The 22997-nt window shown below is 41.8% G+C and overlaps 1 protein-coding gene across 1 annotated transcript in view; it reads left to right on the top strand.

Annotated features, from left to right (window-relative positions):
- Positions 1–22997, top strand: part of LOC109894627 (usherin-like) — a 378093-nt gene that overhangs the window by 55933 nt on the left and 299163 nt on the right. Inside the window, 1 exon segment of the mRNA XM_031828079.1 lies at positions 15499–15592. Coding sequence (XP_031683939.1) covers positions 15499–15592 — 94 coding nt within the window.

The raw sequence follows: 22997 nt of genomic DNA, 5'->3' as shown, positions 1-22997 counted from the left end.
TGAGCTAATTTGAAAGAAAACCAACTGCATATTTAAATGATAGCTAGGCCTACATGTAATGAAAGTTTAGGTTTAATTTACATGACCTCATTTTGTGCCTGCCAGTAGGCTGTAGGTTACTCCGCTAGCAGCTTGCTAGCTAGCTCGCTAAAAACAGCAAGCAAACTAGCCTTTTATCTACCCACACCTCCCCCAAGTGAAATAATACTATTTATAAATACAAATAGAATGTCTTCACATCACAGAGAAAAGGCTCATGGCTACCAGTTGTTTTTACTGTGAAGCAGTAGTTATTACTTCACAACAAAGTACCATTCTAATAAGGCTACAATGTTGTTTGGTTTATTGTTTGAACAGTCGCTGAGATTATATTTGGTTACCAATGCTACTTTGATGCATGGCCTATATATCAGATCACTGGCCCCATGGCTCTGCAAGGAATGATCCAGCGCATCTCAATTTTCAGGGAGCACAGGAGTACATTGAATGCCGGAGCGTATTACAAGGAGCCGCCATTTTTGTGGCAAAATCTACTGTCTCCGTAGAGTGTGTAGACCCTTTAATTGGTAGTACCTGATGTGCTTATCAACCAGGCTCAGCACCTGGACACGGTTGCTGCTGCACCCTGGGGGAATGGAGGGTTGAAGTGGTAGTGAGCTGTAGTGTGTTGTCTAAACTACCTAACCTATTCCCTAACACCGGTTGGAGGATTCTCAAAATTCCTGCTTATTCTCTCCTGATTCCAGGAATATTCCAACCGGAATTTTTGGAAAATCTGGGGATTTTAGGAAAGTTACTGGAATTTGTGGAGATTCTTCTTGGTTCTTGTCTGGAAATAAAGCACGTGGGGGGGGGGGGATGCTTTTAAGCACCTCTCTATTCAGATGATATTACCCTCAATACCTTGAGAAGAAGGTGGGATGAGAGAGAGAAAAGAGACAGCATCTTAATGTCTGTATGAATAATTAATGTGGTGACCTGCAGCTGTGTGTGTGTGTGTGTGTGTGTGTGTGTGTGTGTGTGTGTGTGTGTGTGTGTGTGTGTGTGTGTGTGTGTGTGTGTGTGTGTGTGTGTGTGTGTGTGTGTGTGTGTGTGTGTGTGTGTGTGTGTGTGTGTGTGTGTGTGTGTGAGAGAGAGAGAGAGAGACCTACGCGCTAAAGCAGTTGTACCGTATGCGTTGTACCCCACCTCTCTGTCTTTCTCTCTATTAAGGTCTTTATTGACATAGGAAACATTGACATGGGTAACATGTGTTGACATGGGTAACATGTGTTAACATTGGAATGGGTAACATGTGTTAACATTGACATGGGTAACATGTGTTAACATTGACATGGGTAACATGTGTTAACATTGACATGGGTAACATGTGTTAACATTGACATGAGTAACATGTGTTTACATTGACATGGGTAACATGTGTTAACATTGGCATGGGTAACATGTGTTAACATTGACATGGGTAACATGTGTTAACATTGGAATGGGTAACATGTGTTAACATTGACATGGGTAACAAGTGTTAACATTGACATAGGTAACAAGTGTTAACATTGACATGGGTAACAAGTGTTAACATTGACATGGGTAACATGTGTTTACATTGACATGGGTAACATGTGTTTACATTGACATGGGTAACATGTGTTTACATTGACATGGGTAACATGTGTTTACATTGACATGGGTAACATGTGTTTACATTGACATGGGTAACATGTGTTTACATTGACATGGGTAACATGTGTTTACATTGACATGGGTAATATGTGTTAACATTGACATGGGTAACAAGTGTTTACATTGACATGGGTAACAAGTGTTTACATTGACATGGGTAACAAGTGTTTACATTGACATGGGTAACAAGTGTTTACATTGACATGGGTAACAAGTGTTTACATTGACATGGGTAACAAGTGTTTACATTGCCAAAGAAAGTGATGTGGATAATAAACAAAAGTGAAATAAACGATAAAAATTAACAGTAAGCATTACACAAAAGTTTCAAAAGAATAAATACATTTCAAATGTCATATAATGTGCAAATAGTTCTAGTACACAAGGGAAAATAAAGAAACATAAATATGGGTTGTATTTACAATGATGTTTGTTCTTCACTGGTTGCCCTTTTCTTGTGGCAACAGGTCACACATCTTGCTGCTGTTGTGTCACAATGTGGTATTTCACCCAATAGATATAGAAGTTTATTAAAATTGGATTTGTTTTCAAATACGTTGTGGATCTGTGTAATCTGAGGGAAATATGTCTCTCTAATATGGGGACTCATCTCTCTGTAGGTGATGGCTTTGTTATGGACGGTTTGGGAATCGCTTCCTTTTAGGTGGTTGTAGAATTTAACGTCTCTTTTCTGGATATTGATAATTAGCGGGTATCGGCCTGATTCTGCTCTGCATGCACATTTTGGTGTTCTACGTTGTACACTGAGCTTATTTTAGCAGAATTCTGCATGCAGAGTCTCAATTTGTGTTTGTCCTGTTTTTTGAATTCTTGGTTGGTGAGCAGCCCCCAGACCTCACAACCACAAAGGGCAATGGGTTCTATAATGGATTCAATCATTTTTTTTTGCCAGATCCTAATTGGTATGTCAAATTTTATGTTCCTTTTGATGGCGTACAAGGCCCTTCTTGTCTTGACTCTCAGATCGTTCACAGCTTGTGGAAGTTACCTGTGGCACTGATGGTGTGTGCTCTAGGGCAGTGGTTCCCAAACTTTTTAGAGTCCCGTACCCCTTCAGATATTCCACCTCCTGCTGCGTACCCCCTCTAGCACCAGGGTCAGCACACTCTCAAATGTAGTTTTTTTGCCATCATTGTAAGCCTGCCGCACACACACTATACAATACATTTATTAAACATAAGAATGAGAGTTTTTGTCACAACCTGGCTCCTGGGAAGTGACAAAGAGCTATTTTTGGGCACAAATAATAATATAACAATAATCAATAATTTTGCTCTTTATTTAATAATCTTAAATATAAAACCTTATTTGTTCATTGAAAATGGTGAATAACTCACCACAGGTTAATGAGAAGGGTGTGCTTGAAAGGATGCACATAACTCTGTAATGTTGGGTTGTATTGGAGAGAGTCTCAGTCTTAAATCATTTCACACACACAGTCTGTGCTTGGATTTAGTTTTCATGCTAGTGAGGGCCGAGAATCCACTGTCATATAGGGTTGTGGTTGCAAAGGGCATCAGTGTCTTAACGGTGCAATTTGCCAAGCCAGGATACTCTGAGTGCAGGCCAATCCGGAAATCTGGTAGTTGCTTCTGATTAAATTCAGTTTTCAAAGAATCGCTTGTTACAATTTCGATAAGGCTCTCTTGTTCAGATATCGGTAAGTGGACTAGAGGCAGGGCATGAAAGGGATAAAGAATCCAGTTGTTTGTGTCATCTGTTTTGGGAAAGTACCTGCGTAATTGCGCACCCAAGTCACTCAGGTGCTCCGCTATATCACATTTGACATTGTCCGTAAGCTTAAGTTCATTTGCACACAAAAAATTCATACAATGATGGAAAGACCTGTGTGTTGTCTTTGTTAATGCAGACAGAGAAGAGCTCTAACTTCTTAATCTTAGCCTCAATTTTGTCCCGCACATTGAATATAGTTGCAGAGAATCCATGTAATCCTAGATTCAGATCATTCAGGTGAGAAAAAACATCACCAAGATAGGCCAGTCGTGTGAAACTTGTCATCATGCAAGCGGTCAGACAAGTGAGAATTATGTTCAGTGAAGAAAACTTTAAGCTCATCTCTCAATTCAAAAAAACTTCTCAATACTTTGCCCCTTGATAACCAGCACACTTCTGTATGTTGTAAAAGCGTTACGTGGTCACCGCCCACATCATTGCTTAGTGCAGAAAATACACGAGAGTTCAGGGGCCTTGCTTTAACAGAGTTAAACATATTTCAAGCTGTCAGGCATTCCCTTGTCAGCAAGAGCCTCTCGGTGGATGCTGCAGTGTACCCAAGTACCGTCGGAAGAAACTGCTTGCACGTGAGTTACCACTCCACTATGTCTCCCTGTCATGGTTTTTGCACCATCAGTACAGATACCAACACATCTTGACCACCAAAGTCCATTTGATGTCACAAGCTGTCCAGTACTTTAAAAATATCCTCTCCTGTTGTCCGGGTTTCCAGTGGTTTGCAGAAGAGGTGCGTTGCGAAACAGTGTTGTTTGATAAAGGCATTGTCTGTATAGTTTTTTTTGTCCTTTTCCCCCAGCATTGTCCCAGCCATATCCGCAGCAGCAGGAAGAATGAACTCCTCCACAATAGTATGGGGCTTGCCTGTCCTAGCCACTCAGTAGCACACCATATAAGACGCTTCTACTTTGTCTCTATACTGACGCTTAGCTTGTTTGATTGCCTTGCGGAGGGAATAGCTACACTGTTTGTATTCGGTTATGTTTACGGTATCCTTGCCCTGGTTAAAAGCAGTGGTTTGCGCTTTCAGTTTCACGCGAATGCTGCCATCAATCCACGGTTTCTGGTTTGAAAATGTTTTAATCGTTGCTATGGGAACGACATCGTCAATGCACTTTCTAATGAACTCGCTCAACGAATCAGCGTATTCGTCAATGTTGTTGTTGGAAGCAATGCGGAACATATCCTAATCCACGTGATCGAAGCAGTCTTGAGGCGTGGAATCAGATTGGTCGGACCAGCGTCGAACAGACCTGAGCGCGGGAGCTTCTTGTTTTAGTTTCTGTCTGTAGGCAGGGAGCAACAAAATGGAGTCGTGGTCAGCTTTTCCGAAAGGAGGGCGGGGAGGGCCTTATATGCATCGCGGAAGTTAGAATAGCAATGATCCAAGGTTTTACCAGCCCTGGTTCCGCAATCGATATGCTGATACAATTTAGGGAGTCTTGTTTTCAGATTAGCCTTGTTAAAATCCCCAGCTACAATGAATGCAGCCTCAGGATATGTGGTTTCCAGTTTGCAAAGAGTCAAATAAAGTTTGATCAGGGCCATCGATGTGTCTGCTTGGGGGGGAATATATACGGCTGTGATTATAAACGAAGAGAATTCCCTTGGTAGATAATGCGGTCGACATTTGATTGTGAGGAATTCTAATGGGAATTGATGGGAATTGATGTAAAATATATCACTAGTCACTTTAAACAATGCTACTTAATATAATGTTTACATACCCTATATTAATCATCTCATATGTATATGTATATACTGTACTCTATATCATCTACTGCATCTATATGTAATACATGTATCACTAGCCACTTTAAACTATGCCACTTTGTTTACATACCCTACATTACTCATCTCATATGTATATACTGTACTCGATACCATCTACTGCATCTTGCCTATGCCGTTCTGTACCATCACTCGTTCATATATCTTTATGTACATATTCTTTATCCCTTTACACTTGTGTGTATAAGGTAGTAGTTTTGGAATTGATGGGTTAGATTACTCGTTGGTTATTACTGCATTGTCGGAACTAGAAGCACAAGCATTTCGCTACACTCGCATTAACATCTGCTAACCATGTGTATGTGACAAATACATTTGATTTGATTTGATTTACTAGTCCCCTTATTATCAATGGTATCTGTTGCTTTTATGCATGTCTTATGTCGTGGAAATTCAGTACTTAGAGAGACTAGGTCATTTCTTCAAACAATCATCTTTATTTAATATTGATTAATTATTACAATAATGAAACTGTCAGTCCAACAGTCTTGACTGACTGTTACGTTGAGAGCCTTCTCTTTACAGACTGCACAGTTTATATAGCTAGTAACCAGAATGCTTGGTTCCACCCTTCCCATATTCATCTCCTGGTTATCTGCCTCTGGTGTTATTTTAACCCCACCTTGTCTTAGTTTCCCAGATGCCAGGATAATTAGGAATACTTGAGGCCTTTGTTCTGCTTCTCCAAGCTTTCTCTGTCCCGGCTAAACATACACCATATCTATGGAATGTAGGCTTAATCAGACCGGAGACATATGTCTCACATGCACCACTAATCATAGAATGGAATGTAGGCTTAATCAGAGAGGAGACATATGTCTCACATGCACCACTAATCATAGAATGGAATGTAGGCTTAATCAGAGAGGAGACATATGTCTCACATGCACCACTAATCATAGAATGGAATGTAGGCTTAATCAGACCGGAGACATATGTCTCACATGCACCACTAATAATAGAATGGAATGTAGGCTTAATCAGACCGGAGACATATGTCTCACATGCACCACTAATAATAGAATGGAATGTAGGCTTAATCAGACTGGAGACCTATGTCTCACATACACCACTAATAATAGAATGGAATGTAGGCTTAATCAGACCGGAGACATATGTCTCACATGCACCACTAATCATAGAATGGAATGTAGGCTTAATCAGACCGGAGACATATGTCTCACATGCACCACTAATAATAGAATGGAATGTAGGCTTAATCAGACCGGAGACATATGTCTCACATGCACCACTAATAATAGAATGGAATGTAGGCTTAATCAGACTGGAGACCTATGTCTCACATACACCACTAATAATAGAATGGAATGTAGGCTTAATCAGACCGGAGACATATGTCTCACATGCACCACTAATCATAGAGTGGAATGTAGGCTTAATCAGAGAGGAGACATATGTCTCACATGCACCACTAATCATCATTAAGATATCAATCAATTGTCAGCTCTAGCTATCACTAGTAAAACCATACACCCAGACTAGCTGCAGGGTGCTAGAGTGGAGACCATAAAACACAGCATTAGCAGGACAGAAATATCTTACAGTTTGTTGTAAATAACTGTTACATAGCCAACGAATAACGTGAATACATAATTTTTCCCTCACATTCCCTTTTTGAAGAATCTAAGCTTCTTCTAGAAAAATCTAAAGGTACAAGGATCACACAATTATTGTTAAGCATAGATGTAAACAAACAAAGTACATATTTCTGGTGCCTGACATTTCATCCATGGTAAACAACCTTTATTTTGGTTGCTGAGTTTTAGACCAAAACACTGTCAATCTGGAACAGAAAATGAAACATAAAAAATAAAATCACACCCAAGCTTCATTACTACGAATAGGACAGTCATCACACTGGCACCATACACAAAGGTAGGGGTCAGCATGATGAAAATGTCCACCCCATTTAGAATGAACCCTTCCTACACCAGTGATAGACACCCCTCTCTGGGCACTTTGTACACTCAATAGCAACATGAGCTCCACATCTGGGTCCTGATGCTCAGAATTGGGGTCCTCATCGGGGATGTAGTCAGGAATAGGGAATAGGTCATGGAAATCATTCAGTTTCCAAATCTTAATTATAACCCAATTAATTATCCAACCAAAATGTAAAATGATCAGGGATTCACATTGGTTCTATCACTCCAAATTAAAACCCTCAATTTAACATATATCAACACTGGCAGAATGTACATCCATATTAACATACAATATATTCATCTCATAATTAGAGTATTAAGTTCCTCATCAGGGTTATAATTACAGATCAGTATCTCAATGCATTCTTAGCCTAAATCACTATAAATTTAGCAGTGTAGACCTCCCCCATCAACCTGATACCCCAAATCAATTACGGGCACAGTTGACCAACCCCCTCCCTCAATCTTCTGGCATTTCTTCATTTTTCTTCTTCAGATAGCTTCACAGTTCAAAATGGATGGTCTATGATAATGTCCCAATTTCAATGTCTCACCTGAACCCCACCACAACTCCTATTATGTCTTGTCCATTTGCCAACCAGTGTACCAGCAATATGAGAAAAGTTTTGGAAAGGATCTCTCTCCCTCTTCACTCCACTTGGACTTATTTTGCACTCCTGGCAGAAAAGGCAGTTGATGACTTCAACTGGATGCTGTACACCGGTTACTGGTTCAGACTGTCTCGGTAGAAGTGGTGCAGGACAGGACCGTATTGAACACCATTTCTTCAGCCGGTTTAGTGGGGATTTTGAGGTCCACACCATTTGGTTAAATTGTCCCTGCTTATGCATCAAAGACACTATCAGTAGTAACGACAGATCAGAACAACAGTTTATTTCTGATTCAGGAAATCCAGACAAGCGTTCAAGAAATCCAAACAAATTATCTACTGTATGACAAATTATTACTACTACCATTATTCTTAATGCAAATCCCTAGAACACATGTCAAATAAAAATAATTACTTCACATTCTGTTGAAACAATGTTTCAAATGAGCTTATACTCCCCAAATCACACTGTCAACCTCGTCACAGAGTCATAGGTTCAGGAAATTATCCCGATCATCCAGCAGACCCAATCTGGTGAGATTTATCAAAGCAAAACAGCACAAACAACGCAACAATACACTCCTTCATACATCACTCAAGGTGTGTAAACTTCAATCCAAAACCTAAAAAAAATTGTAATTCCCCCATTTTGACACAACTCACCATAGTGACTAATGTGTAAATACAACAACACTGCAAATCAAATTCGAATTACTACCCTTAATAACTAAAAAAACCATCTGTACCCATAACTTCATAGTAAAAATAGACTAGAGACAGGTCTATCCTTCTCGTGGTCCTATTAGTTATAACACTTCTCCATAATTATCAGTATTATGAATGACCTTCAAATCGGTACTAAATATGAACTTTAAATCATCATCCAATGCCTCTTGGCATTACAGTGAGGGTGATCAAACCACACTAGAAAGTCAGGACAGAGGTCATTCAAACCCTCAAAATAATTCATATGTGTTCAATTAAACATCAGAAAAGAAAAACTTCTGAAAATTCCATATGTGTGTGTGCCCCTTTAAGATACCTTGGCACGAACCCATATTCATATATCTAGGGAGGTGTGTGTGTGTGTGTGTCATATATATATATATATATAAACCATATGGCAAAACAAACAAAATTGGCCATGTCTTATTTAATTTGTTAACTCCTCTTTACCATCTAGATACCTTTGTACCTATAAAACTGCAAAATTTCACTAACTCCTCTCCAAAGACCATAGCCTCAGGAAACATTTCATAGAGAGAGAAAATGACTACCCCCATTCTCTTGGAAGAGAAAATGTTAAATTATTTTAGCTTTCACTATAGTAATATCATAATCAGCAACCAAAAGGTTTTTAACTACAAACAAACATGATAATAATAGGCCCACTGTACACCCTCGAATCATTTATAGTTTGTTTTAATGTACCCCAACGTTTATGTGTGCTTAATTTAGCATGTGCTACCCTTAGACACGGCAACATGTATCTCGCCACCGAGTCTAACAATTTACTCCCATTCACTGACTGGTCTCTCTTTTCCATAAGCATGTACAATTATCCTGGTATCGTTTCTAGACCAATGTCCAACGACAAATGTAATAGCTGTTTCTCCTTAGATGTTTCCTGTTAACTCTCTAAATGTAATACTTTTTTTCTGTCGCAAATGTAATCAATGTCTCAGCGTAAGGAATCAATGTAATCAATGTCTCAGCGTAAGGAATCAATGTAATCAATGTCTCAGCGTAAGGAATCAATGTAATCAATGTCTCAGCGTAAGGAATCAATGTAATCAATGTCTCAGCGTAAGGAATCAATGTAATCAATGTCTCAGCGTAAGGAATCAATGTAATCAATGTCTCAGCGTAAGGAATCAATGTAATCAATGTCTCAGCGTAAGGAATCAATGTAATCAATGTCTCAGCGTAAGGAATCAATGTAATCAATGTCTCAGCGTAAGGAATCAATGTAATCAATGTCTCAGCGTAAGGAATCAATGTAGTCAATGTCTCAGCGTAAGGAATCAATGTAATCAATGTCTCAGCGTAAGGAATCAATGTAATCAATATCTCAGCGTAAGGAATCAGTGATCCTTTCCTGTAATCTAATAATTTCAACCTGTTGCATTCATTTAGTAAAAATATAAACCTGTTGTTTAACAAATGTAGAACCTTCAAAAAGTTGGTGCTGTCTTATCAGCTTAGTATTCAATACTTATTTTATTCTACTTTAAGTACTGGACACTGTTCCACGTATTGGAAACAAATTTTGGAAACAAATTATAAAACAGATTATAATTTTAGAATACATTAGCCTCTCACTGGTGTTACTTAACTATAAAACCAAGCAACAAAATCAGAAACTGTCAAATAATGTTTCTCATACGTCTACTTCAAATGTCCCACTGCCTGCTTGCTTTCAACCACAGCTAATCTTTTTTACAATCTCAAGGCTCAATCCCTCTACTCATCATTTAACCTTTTATTGAAACCTCAGCTTTTCAAATTCCTAAAATATCGCATCATTAGAGTGCTAGCAACAACAACAAAAAACACTAATTACTGTCACGAGAATTTTCAATCCCAATGATGATAACAATCATTATAGCTTTGACCAATTCCCCCTAGGTTGTAAAGCTAAGGTTGATAAGAATTAGGCAAAGACTCTGCAAAAGGTTTGTTGTTGTTTATTCATGAGAGCTCTAAAAATCATATAATGCGCATAGCCTTTTATATAACTCCTACAAGTGCCTACAAGTCTACAAGCGCATGCTACTTCCAGACACAAACAAGAGAATACATCTTCACTCTCCATTCTACTCACGTAGCAGAGCTGGTTAGGCTTTTACATGTTTATTCAAAACATTGGTGACTAACTGTGCTGCTTGGCAATAATTCTAATTTTGTTATTTCCCTAACGTTTACTGACACCGGCCATATTCAACCGGCGTTGAGCATTCGTAAATTCATCAATTATTCTGCGCTCTGATACATTCAAACCAGCGCTCTGAAATCCGAACTTACCAAGTACCCTCTTTAACAATGTCCATTGAGAACACATTTAGCTAAGCTAAGAATGATGTGAATAGTCAAGTCAACAAACGCTGGGTAGTTGAATAGCATGTAGTTAATATACTAGCTTGATGCAATGATAAACTAGGCAGTTCAGATAGCACAAGCAACACATTTGTCATTCTTAGTTAAAACAAAGAATTTATATCTTAAGACCAATAAGCATATTACATACTCAAATGACTTCACAATAGTACAGTTAGAGTGATTACGCTGATAGAACACTAACATCAATACGCTGATGTGTTGAGCTAATGATTCTTCTTTTATATCATTGTGCCAAATCACAATTACATCCCTGAATCTTCTATTTAGATTAGCATTTTCTTTTCATTTTTGAGCCGAATTGGTAGAATCCCTGTGTGCTTCTATTAGTGTCTTTATGGCTTTGCTATAGTGTACCTCAATGAATTTATTTCCTCTCCTCTCTCCTCTCGTTTTCAATATATGCCACTCTTTTTCTGAGACTATCTCCCAGATCCTGTAGACAGTCACTACTCGAAAGTCATCTTAATTCTCGCTCAAAAAACTCCTGTGGCTTATTTTTCAAAGTGGCATGTTTTGTTTCTAAATGTCCGCGCACGAGTGAAGGTATCATCGAGTTGTGAGATAGTGCCTTTGCACATGTAACATATCTCCACCACTTTCCATCAATTTGTATAGCAGATCCTCATGCCAAATTGAGTCAAAAGCTTTTTTGAAATCAACAATGCATGAGAAGACTTTGTCTTTGTTTTGGTTGGTTTGTTTGTCAATTAGGGTGTCTGTCGTATGGTAATTTGGTGTGCTCAGTACATTGTTTTCACTGCGGAAATTCTGCTGTTAACACGTATCTCACGGTAGTTATTGGGGTCAAATTTGTCTCCACTTTTTTGGAGTGGGTGGTTAGTCCTTGGTTCCAAATATTGGGGAAGATGCCAAAGCTAAGGATGATGTTAAAAAGTTTAAGTATAGCCAATTGGAATTTGTGGTCTCTATATTTTATAATTTCATTGAGGATTCCATCAACACCACAGGCCTTTTTGGGTTGGAGGGTTTGGATTTTGCTCTGTAGTTCATTCAATGTAATTGGAGAATCCAGTGGGTTCTGGTAGTCTTTAATAGTTGATTCTAAGATTTGTATTTGATCATGTACAGTGGGGCAAAAAACGTATTTAGTCAGCCACCAATTGTGCAAGTTCTCCCACTTAAAAAGATGAGAGAGGCCTGTAATTTTCATCATAGGTACACTTCAACTATGACAGACAAAATGAGGGGGAAAAAATCCAGAAAATCACATTGTAGGATTTTTTATGAATTTATTGGAGAAGTGGTTTACCCATACATCTCTGTTTTGTTGTTTTGTTTTTCCCAGTTTTCCCAGAGGTGGTTAGAGTCTATGGATTATTCAATTACATTGATCTGAGTTCTGACGTGCTGTTCCTTCTTTTTTCGTAGTTTATTTCTGTATTTTTTCAGTGATTCACCATAGTGAAGGCGTAGACTCAGGTGTTCTGGGTTTCTATGATTTTGGTTGGAAAGTTTTCTCAATTTCTTTCTTAGGTTTTTGCATTCTTCATCAAACCATTTGTCATTGTTGTTAATCTTCTTCTGTTTTCTGTTTGACATTTTTAGATTTGATAGGGAAGCATTGAGGTCAAATATACTGTTTAGGTTTTCTACTGCCATGTTTACACCTTCACTATTACAGTAAAACGTTTTGTCCAGGAAGTTGTCTAAAAAGGATTTAATTTGTTGTTGCCTAGGTTTTTTTTGGTAGGTTTTGTTAGCAGTTGATGTTATTCTTCAATAACACAGACCCCAAAGAAAATCAGGTGGAGAAAATGGTTATTATTCAAAGAGGACAAATCATGGATGTTATACTGGGAAGTAGATGGTTCATTCTCCCCTGTCCTCAGTGACTTTCTCCACAGAACCAAGCGAACCCTAGCCTGTGGTTGACCAATTAGAATTCCTTGCAGTAACATTGGGTCTTTGGCCAAATAACAAGTATCCTGTTTCAGGCTCAATGTACAGACGATTCAGACCAATGAAAACGTGGCACACGTAGCTATGAGTTCAGGACTGACATTACTACACAGATTCTAAACAGATGTTGACCTGAATACCAACTATTTCCATTGACAGTTAATTCCCTATTGACCGTTAGTACTCTGCGTTGTGTATTATCTTAAAATATTCTTTCAGTTTCCATCCATCTATAGCTTCTCTTATTAGTATTCAGTTCCCTTTGTTTTGATGCCTCATGATTGAGTATTGCTCTGTTCAATTAGACTGTAATTTTTGCTGTGATCTGATAGGGGTGTCAATGGGCTGACTGTGAACTCTCTGAGAGACTCTGGGTTGAGGTCAATGATAAAGTAGTCAACAGTACTACTGCCAAGAGATGAGCTATAGGTGTACCTACCGTAGGAGTCCCCTTGAAACCTACCATTGACTATGTGCATACCCAGCGTGCGACAGAGCTGCAGGAGTTGTGACCCGTTTTTGTTGTTTATGTTGTCATTATTGTGCCTAGGGGGGCATATGGGGGAGGGAATGATGTCACCTCCAGGTAGGTGTTTGTCCCCCTGTCTGTTGAGAGTGTCAGGTTCTTGTCCGGTTCTGGCATTTAGGTCGCCACGGACTAGTACATGTCCCTGGGCCTGGAAATGATTGATTTCCCCTCTCCAGGATGGAGAAGCTGATAATTCCCTTTTGAATTTCTAGCCAAATGTAAAATGTTCCTGTTCTGATTAATTTTAATAGATTGAGTTAAGTCTGCCCCTGAGTCCCTTCCCTGTTTCACACCTGGTAGTTTGGTGGATGGGACTACCAGCTCTCTGTAACCTAGAGGGCAACCAGTAGGTCCATCTCCTCTATACCATGTTTCTTATAAGATGACAATGTCTGTATTTCTGGAACCTGCAGGAACCTGGTGAAGTCCTGCTCTTTAAGCCAAAGGCAGATGACCTCAGCTCTTTGATATTCCAGGATGAGATAGTGAAGGCTTTGTGTTCCATAAAGTGTCCAGTGTTGTTAGTCATGTGGTTTGGCCTCAGACCAGTAAGTATGAGCAGAGCCTGCTGAGCCTCTGGTACATGCCATTGGCTTGGGCTAGTTTACTGTAAGAGTGGGGTTTGGGCCTGTTTACCTGCTCATGTGGGGGTGGGGGGCATGAGGTGGGCAGGAGGGGCATAGGTCTGATCTGAGGGGGCCTAAATGGGGTATGGGCATGGTTGACTTGGGGGAGCGTTGATTGGTGGGAATGTAGTCTGGATATTGGTCCTCTTGGAGTCTGTCCTCTATGTGTAGGTCCGGGGGGAGGGTCCCGCAGGTCTGGGAGAGTGTCTCACTGGTCTGGACAGGGTGTCTGTTGATCTGTTGCTCCTGTGTGAGGTGTTGGGGCAGCGGTTGTGGGCAATGTATTTTAGGGTCTGGCTGAAGGTTGGCACTGCTGCCTTGTATAGGTGGACCTGGTCATAGAGGCTGCTCAAGTCCAGGGTGGAGTGGTGGGCCAGGTAAACATTTGGTTTTTAAGCCCAGTCACAGGAAATACTTGTGTTTACCTGCTGTCTGGAAGCAGGGTGAAAGTATTATCGTGGTAGCAGGGTGGAGATAACCACTTGTGCGTTGGGGAAAGTAGAAGAAGCTTTTTCAATCACTCCCTTGAGTGCTGTGGCCACCCTTTCCTGCTGTGTTCTCAGGTTGTTTGTGACTGTGTGTATTATTATGTGGCTGATGTGGCTGGGTGACCCTAGTTGGTCCTCAGACAGAAGGTCTAGGGCGCGCTGGGTGTTTGGACATGAGAGTTTAGACACTCTATGTTTGTATATCTATTTCCCGTTTCAGTCCAGAAGGAGTACAATCTGTGGCTTATGTATTGGGGGGGGGGGGGGGGGGGGGGTTGTCAGGAGGACTATCAGGGTGGCTGAAAGGGGGGGGCTCAGAGGGGGCTCGGGGTTCTTCATTTGTCTGTCCTGCTGTGATGTCGAGGCTATGGTCAGGGTCTGGGGTGGACTGTTCTGCTGGCTACTCTGCGGGGGTGGCTAGCTCTCTAATGGGTTGTTCTCTGTCACACGTCATCGTTCTCACCCTCTCCTCCAGCACTCTGATCCTCTCCTCTAGTGCTCTGTTCTGCTCCTGCTCTTCTCCTGTTGATGTTGTCTCACCACAGTCCATAGTGCAGATATGTCTCTCCACCTCCACCTCTCCAGGTCTGGTTGAGGGAGTGTTGTTGAGCTGGACTATTTTTTGTGCTGACTGGAGTGTGTTCACCTGCTGTTCCAGCTCCACCTGCCAAACCTCCAGCGGAGTGAATTTATCCTTCATTTCAATGAGGGAGTAGTACTCTGTGCTGGGAGGTTGACTTTCTGCTAGGGGTTGCCTGTCTGTGGGGTTGTATAATGAAGAGGTCTGGTCTGACACACTCGGGGTATCTTTCTCAAGAGAGAACTTATCCTGCTGAGCTATGTCTTTGATTATGTGAAAGTCCAGCTGAAACTGTTTGGGGTTGCCCTGTACCATTATTGTCCCAGACTTGTCTCTCTCTCTCTCCCATCTTTCTGTGTCTCTCTCTCTCTACCCCACCTCTCTGTCTCTCTATCTCCCCCACCTCTCTCTCTCTTTCTCTCTCTGTCTTTCTAGGTGTGAGTGTCATGGCCATGCTGATCAGTGTGACACCAGTGTGACTCCCTACCGCTGTGCTTGTCTGCCAGAGAGCCATACAGAGGGACACAACGTGAGTCTCGCACGCACGCGCGTGCACACACACACACACACACACACACACACACACACTCACTCCCCCATACCCCCCTCCTTGTCCCTCTCTCTCTCTGTAAAGAGTTTTGTTGTGTTCGACACAGAGGGAGATGGAGCCTCTGTCTCAGCTTTCCTCTGTCTGAAGATCACCTCACAAACACACACACTACAGGTGCAGGGAGACAGATAGCCTTCTGTGCTGTCTTAACCTCACAGATCTGTGTAACACACATACACAGATCTACCTAACACATAAACACAGGTGCAGGGAGACAGATAACCTTCTGTACTGTCCTAACCTCACAGATCTACCTAACACACATACACAGATCTACCTAACACACAAACACAAGTGCAGGGAGACAGTGATTTTAGCCTGTAGCTTGGGACTAGGGTTAGTTTTCCAGACATCCTGGTTGGAGGTTTCCTTGATTTCCTGCTTATTACCTTCTTATTCCACAAGTCTCCCAATTGGGATTTCTGCAAAACCTGGACACTATCACGTCATTTTGAAACCTGACTTGGGACTGCTTATAGTTTCTCTCCCCCAGTGAGACAGTAAGGTCTCTCATTTTTCATTAGGGCTCATGCATAATTCACGCTCAGGCCCAGCCCTCTCTCAAACTCTGTGTTGTGTAGGGTCGTGGTGTTGCTGTTGTTATAGTTGTCAAACAGAGCTACATCCCAGACACAGATGGTGGAATAAGAGAGGACATCCACATACCTGACCCCTACACACCCTATACCTGTACCTCAAATTAAAATGCTCCCCCAGTCACCTTTTCACTTCATTGAACTCCTGGTTTACTTAACACAAGTTACATCTCAATAGGTTTTTGTCATGACATCACAAGTGGGGTGGGCCTTTCCTCTTTTGTTCTCTATTGTTCCTCAAGCAAGGGGGAGGGCTGATGACATCACAAATCACCATCAGACCAACTCCTTGAAAGGCCTACTCCATGGAGTTTGCACTTGTGACTAAAAAACACTATTTTGCTCAAAACATATTGTTTTACCCTTAAGTGTGTATTTATACGTGGGATACTGTTTTTCAACAGGAAAAGTTCCAAAATAGCTGGAGTGCTTCTTTAACTTAACCCATCTTATTTTTGTATTTTATTGAACTTTTATTTAACTAGGCAAGTCAGTTAAGAACAAATTCTTATTTACAATGATACCTACCCTGGCCAAACCCGGACGACGCTGGGCCAATTGTGCGCCACCCTATGGGACTCCCAATCACAGCTGGATGTGATACAGCCAGGATTAAAACCAGGGACTGTAGTGACACCTCTAGCACTGAGATGCCGTGCCTTAGACCGCTGTGCCACTCGGGAGCCCAGAGAAAGTGAGAAGTGGAAAGTTACTTTATTAACAAAATAAGACAGGCTTTATTCTGTGTGTGTGTGTTTTTATATGGTGTGATTGCGTGCGTGCGTGTGTTTGTGCGTGTGTATGTGTGCATGCGCGCGTGTGTGCGTGCGTGTGTGTGCATGCGTGTGTGTGCATGCGTGTGTGTGCGTGCGTGTGTGTGGTTCCCTGACATCCTCCAGTGCTCTCCTGGGTCACAATCCAAATATTGTCTCAAATCGACTAGAACAATGACGCTCGCAACTGCATGCATCTCTTATACGCTCACTCTCTCTTCTTCTCTTTCTCTTATACGCTCACTCTCTCTTCTTCTCTTTCTCTTATACGCTCACTCTCTTCTTCTCTTTCTCTTATACGCTTACTCTCTCTCTTCTCTTTCTATTATTCACTCTCTTTCTTTCCACATCTCGACTTTCTCTGTTTAGGTCTCTCTCCCTCTTTCACTCTCTATTTCTCTCTCTATTTCTCTCTCTTTCTCTCTCTATTTCTCTCTCTCTCTCTCTCTCTCTCTCTCTCTCTGTATGTGTGTCAACACTGAAACATGCACGAGAGCACCAGCTGTTCCTGATGACTTTGTGATCAAGCTCTCCGTAGCCTATGTAAATAAGACCATTAAACAGGTCAACATTCACAAGACATTACCAGGACGTGTACTCCAAGCATGCGCTGACCAACTGGCAAGTGTCTTCACTGACATTTTCAACTTGTCCCTGAACATTTCTGAAATACCAACATGTTTCAAGCATAGTTCCTGTGCCCAAGAACACCAAGGTAACCTGCCTAAATGACTACCGACCCGTAGCACTCACGCCTGTAGCCATGAAGTGGTTTGAAAGGCTGGTCATGGCTCACATCATCACCATTATCCCAGAAACCCTAGACCCACTCCAATTTGCATACCGCTCCAACAGATCCACAGATGACACAATCTCTTTTGCACACTGCCCTTTCCCACCTGGACAAAAGGAAAACCTACGTGAGAATGCTATTCATTGACTACAGCTCAGCGTTCAACACCATAGTGCCCACAAAGCTCATCACTAAGCCAAGGACCCTGGCACTAAACACCTCCCTTTCCAACTGGATCCTGGACTTCCTGACGGGCCGCCCCCAGGTGGTAATGGTAGGTAACAACACATCTGCCACACTGATCCTCAACACGGGGGCCCTCAGGGGTGCATGCTCAGTCCCCTCCTGTACTCTCTGTTCACCCATGACTGCACGCCAGGCACGACTACAACACCATCATTACGTTTGCCGATGACACAACAATGGTAGGCCTGATCACCGACAACGGGAGCCTATAGCGAGGAGGTCAGAGACCTGGCAGTGCGCTGCCAGGATGTGTGGTGACAGGATAACAACTTCATCCTCAATGTGATCAAGACAAAGGAGATGATCGTAGACTACAGGAAAAGGAGGGCCGAGCATACCCCATTCTCATCGATGTGGCTATAGTGGAGCAGGTTAAGGAGGGCCGAGCATGCCCCATTCTCATCGATGTGGCTGTAGTGGAGCTGGTTAAGGAGGGCCGAGCAACCCCATTCTCATCGATGTGGCTGTAGTGGAGCAGGTTAAGGAGGGCCGAGCAAGCCCCATTCTCATCGATGTGGCTGTAGTGGAGCAGGTTAAGGAGGGCCGGGCATGCCCCATTCTCATCGATGTGGCTGTAGTGGAGCTGGTTAAGGAGGGCCGAGCAACCCCATTCTCATCGATGTGGCTGTAGTGGAGCAGGTTAAGGAGGGCCGGGCATGCCCCATTCTCATCGATGTGGCTATAGTGGAACAGGTTAAGGAGGGCCGGGCATGCCCCATTCTCATCGATGTGGCTGTAGTGGAGCAGGTTAAGAGCTTCAGGTCCCTTGGTGTCCACATCACTAACAAACTATCATGGTCCAAGCACACCAAGACAGTCATGAAGAGGGTACGAGACTGAAAAGATTTGGCATGGTTCCTCAGATCCTCAAAATGTTCTACAGCTGCACCATCGAGAGCATGGCAACTGCTCGACCTCTGGCCGTAAGCTGCTACAGTGGGTAGTGCGTACCGCCCAGTACATCACTGGGGCCAAGCTTCCTGCCATCCTGGACCTGTATACCAGGCGGTGTCTGAGGAAGGCCCTAAAATTTGTCAAAGACTCCAGCCACCCTAGTCATAGACTGTTCTCTCTGCTACCACAAGGCAAGCGGTACCGGAGTGCCAAGTCTAGGTCCAAAAGGCTTCTTAACAGCTTCTACCCCCAAGCCATAAGACTCCTGAACAGCTTATCAAATGGCTACCCGGACACACATTTTTACACTGCTGCTACTCTCTGTTTATGATCTACGCATAGTCACATTAACTCTGCTTACATGTACATATTACCTCAATTACCTGGACTAACCTGTACCCCCGCACATAGATTCTGTACAGGTACCCCCTGGATATAGCCTCGTTACTGTTATTTTACTGTTGCTCTTCAATTATTTGTTTTGATTTATTTTCTTCTTCTTTTTTCTTCTTTTTTTGTATTTATTTTTTACTTCAGTTTATTTCAGTTAATACTTTCCTAACTCTTATTTTTATCAAAACTGCATTGTTGGTTAAGGGCTTGTAAGTAAGCATTTCACTGTAAGGTCTACACCTGTTGTATTCTGCGCATGTGACAAATACAGATTGATTGATTTTATTTTTGACTAAACTCATTGATAACTGAAGGATTTCTGTAAGCTGAACCTCAGGGATTCATTGTTTTGAGTGGAGAACACACAGATAACCCCACAAGTACTGTATGTGTGTGCGCCCATGGGTATGTGTGTGTACGTGGTCACATTTGTGCTTGTGTGTATGTATGTGTGTGTGCACGTGTCTCCTTTCATTTGTGTGTGTGTATGTGTGTATGTCTGTGCCCACGTGTGTGTTAGGGCTGGGCGATATATCGCATTATTTTGATTAATAAAAATTGATGTTTTAGTGCGATGTTCCAAATGCTTGTATCACATGAATAAAAGTTTTTATGTTGTTTTTAAGAGCATTTGTCTTTTTGGCCTCATCGACTTCGCTCCTTCTGTGCACCTTCCCATTCGCACACAGACAACAAGCCCCTCTCCCTGCCACTCACGACAACAAAAGTGAAAGATCACTTCTTCCTCTCTGACAACAAGCTATTTGCATTTGAGGTTTGGTCAATAGAATCAGTCATATGGACACTGAAACACATTGAGACATTATTTTACTGTAATAGAGGTCCTTTTTAACAACACCCTTTTTATGTCTCAACTTCTGAAATGTACAGTTCATGTACAGTTCCTCAGTAAAAGGCGCATGACAGCCCTCTTGGAGTTTGCCAAAAGGCACCTAAAGACTCTCAGACCATGAGAAACAAGATTCTCTGGTCTGATGAAAGCAAGATTGAACTCTTTGGCCTGAATGCCAAGCGTCACGTCTGGAGGAAACCTGGCACCATCCCTACGGTGAAGCATGGTGGTGGCAGCATCATGCTATGGGGATGTTTTTCAGCGGCAGGGACTGGGAGACTAGTCAGGATCTAGGCAAAGATAAACAGAGCAAAGTACAGAGAGATCCTTGATGAAAACCTGCTCCAGAGAATTCATGACCTTGGACTGGGGCAAAGGTTCACCTTCCAACAGGACAACGACCCTAAACACACAGCCAAGACAACGCAGGACTGGCTTCGGGACAAGACTTCGGGACAAGAATGTCCTTGAGTGGCCCAGCCAGAGCCCAAACTTGAGACCTGAAAATAGCTGTGCAGCAAAGCTCACCGTCCAACCTGACAGAGCTTGAGAGGATATGCAGAGAAGACAAAAGCTCCGCCTTATCTCAGCTCACTGGTCACGATGGCAACACCCATCCGTAGCACGCGCTCCAGCAGGTGTATCTCACTGATCATCCCTAAAGCCAACACCTCATTTGGCCGCCTTTCGTTCCAGTACTCTGCTGCCTGTGACTGGAACGAATTGCAAAAATCGCTGAAGTTGGAGACTTTTATCTCCCTCACCAACTTCAAACATCAGCTATCTGAGCAGCTAACCGATCGCTGCAGCTGTACATAGTCTATTGGTAAATAGCCCACCCTTTTCACCTACCTCATCCCCATACTGTTTTTATTTATTTACTTTTCTGCTCTTCTGCACACCAATATCTCTACCTGTACATGACCATCTGATCTTTTATCACTCCAGTGTTAATCTGCAAAATTGTAATTATTTGCCTACCTCCTCATGCCTTTTGCACACATTGTATATAGACCCCCCCTTTGTTTTCTACTGTGTTATTGACTTGTTAATTGTTTACTCCATGTGTAACTCTTTGTTGTATGCTCACACTGCTATGCTTTATCTTGGCCAGGTCGCAGTTGCAAATGAGAACTTGTTCTCAACTAGCCTACCTGGTTAAATAAAGGTGAAATAAAAAAAAATAATAATAAAAAGAATGGGAGAAACTCCCCAAATACAGGTGTGCCAAGCTTGTAGCGTCATACCCAAGAAGACTCGAGGTGCCAAAGGTGCTTCAACAAAGTACTGAGTGAAGGGTCTGAATACTTATGGAAATGTGATATTCTTTGCAAAAATGTATATAAAAACCTGTTTTTGCTTTGTCATTACGGGGTATTGTGTGCAGATTGATGAGGGGGAAAACATTCTAATACATTTTAGTATAAGACTGTAATTTAACACAATGTGGAAAAAGTCAAGGGGTCTGAATATTTTCAGAATGCACTGTATATCTGGTGAAGGGTATAAAACAATTTCTAGATTGTTGAAAGTTTCCAAGAGCACAGTGGTTTCCATCATTGGGAAATACCCAGACACCGCCTACAACGAGCTGACCAACCAAACTGAGCAACCGGGAAAGAAGGACCTTGGTCAGGGATGTGACCTAGAATGCAATGACCGCTCTGACAGAACTACAGAGTTCCTTGGCTGAGATGGGAGCACTACACCAATCTGGGCTTTATGGGAGAGTGGCCAGACGGAAGCCACTCCTGAGTAAAAGGCACATGACAGCACGTCAGGAGTTTGCAAAAAGACACCTGAAAGATTCTGATGAGACAAAAGTTTTACTCTTTGGCCTGAATGTGAAGCACTGTATCTGGAGAAAACCAGGCACAGCTCATCCCCTGTCTAACACCATCCCTACCGTGACGCATGGTGGTGGCAGCATCATGCTATGGGGATGCTTTTCAGCGGCAGGGACTGGGAGACTGTCAAAGAAAGAGGGAACACAGGCAAATCCTTGATGAGAACCTGCTTCAGAGTGCAAACGATCGTAGACAGGGGCAAAGATTTATTTTCCAAAAGGATATTGACCCTCAGCATACAGCCAAAGTAATGCTGGAATGGCTTCAATAATTATGTAAATTTGATAATTCTGTATTTAATTTTCAATACATTTGTAAACATTTCTAAAATCATGTTTTCACATTGTCATTGTGGGGTATTATTGTGTGTAGATAAAAAATGCTTTTATCCATTTTGAATTCAGGCTGTAACACAACAAAATGTAGAATAAGTCAAGGGGTATGTGTGCATTCTGAAGGCACTGTAAGTATTTCCAATGACATCATAGGAGTGCATCGTACTTTTAACCAATTATGAGTAGGTATTGCCTTCTAATTGCCTACTAATTGTCTACTAATTGGTTGATGATGTCATTGGAACTACTTATTTTTATCTACAAAATATGGAAACGCTCCATTTTCACAAATGTCCAGTTGTTGCTGGAGATGATGAAAATGGTGAAATTTCCCTTTAAACTATTTTGTTAAAATAATGTTATTATTTTATTTTTTATTTTTTTCACCTTTATTTAACCAGGTAGGCCAGTTGAGAACAAGGAGGTAAGGCAATAAATAGGTGAAGTAATTACAATGTATCAATTCACAGTTGAGTGATAGGTGTGCAGAAGATGAATGTGCAAGTCGAGATACTGGGGTGCAAAGGAGAAGAAAAAAAATAACATGGGGATGAGATAGTTGGATGGGCTATTTACAGATGGGCTATGTACAGG

Source organism: Oncorhynchus kisutch, linkage group LG7 (assembly GCF_002021735.2).
Source record: "Oncorhynchus kisutch isolate 150728-3 linkage group LG7, Okis_V2, whole genome shotgun sequence".
Taxonomy (NCBI): domain Eukaryota; kingdom Metazoa; phylum Chordata; class Actinopteri; order Salmoniformes; family Salmonidae; genus Oncorhynchus; species Oncorhynchus kisutch.
The sequence above is the reverse complement of the archived record's forward strand: the minus strand, read 5'-3'. Positions and strand labels throughout refer to the sequence as shown.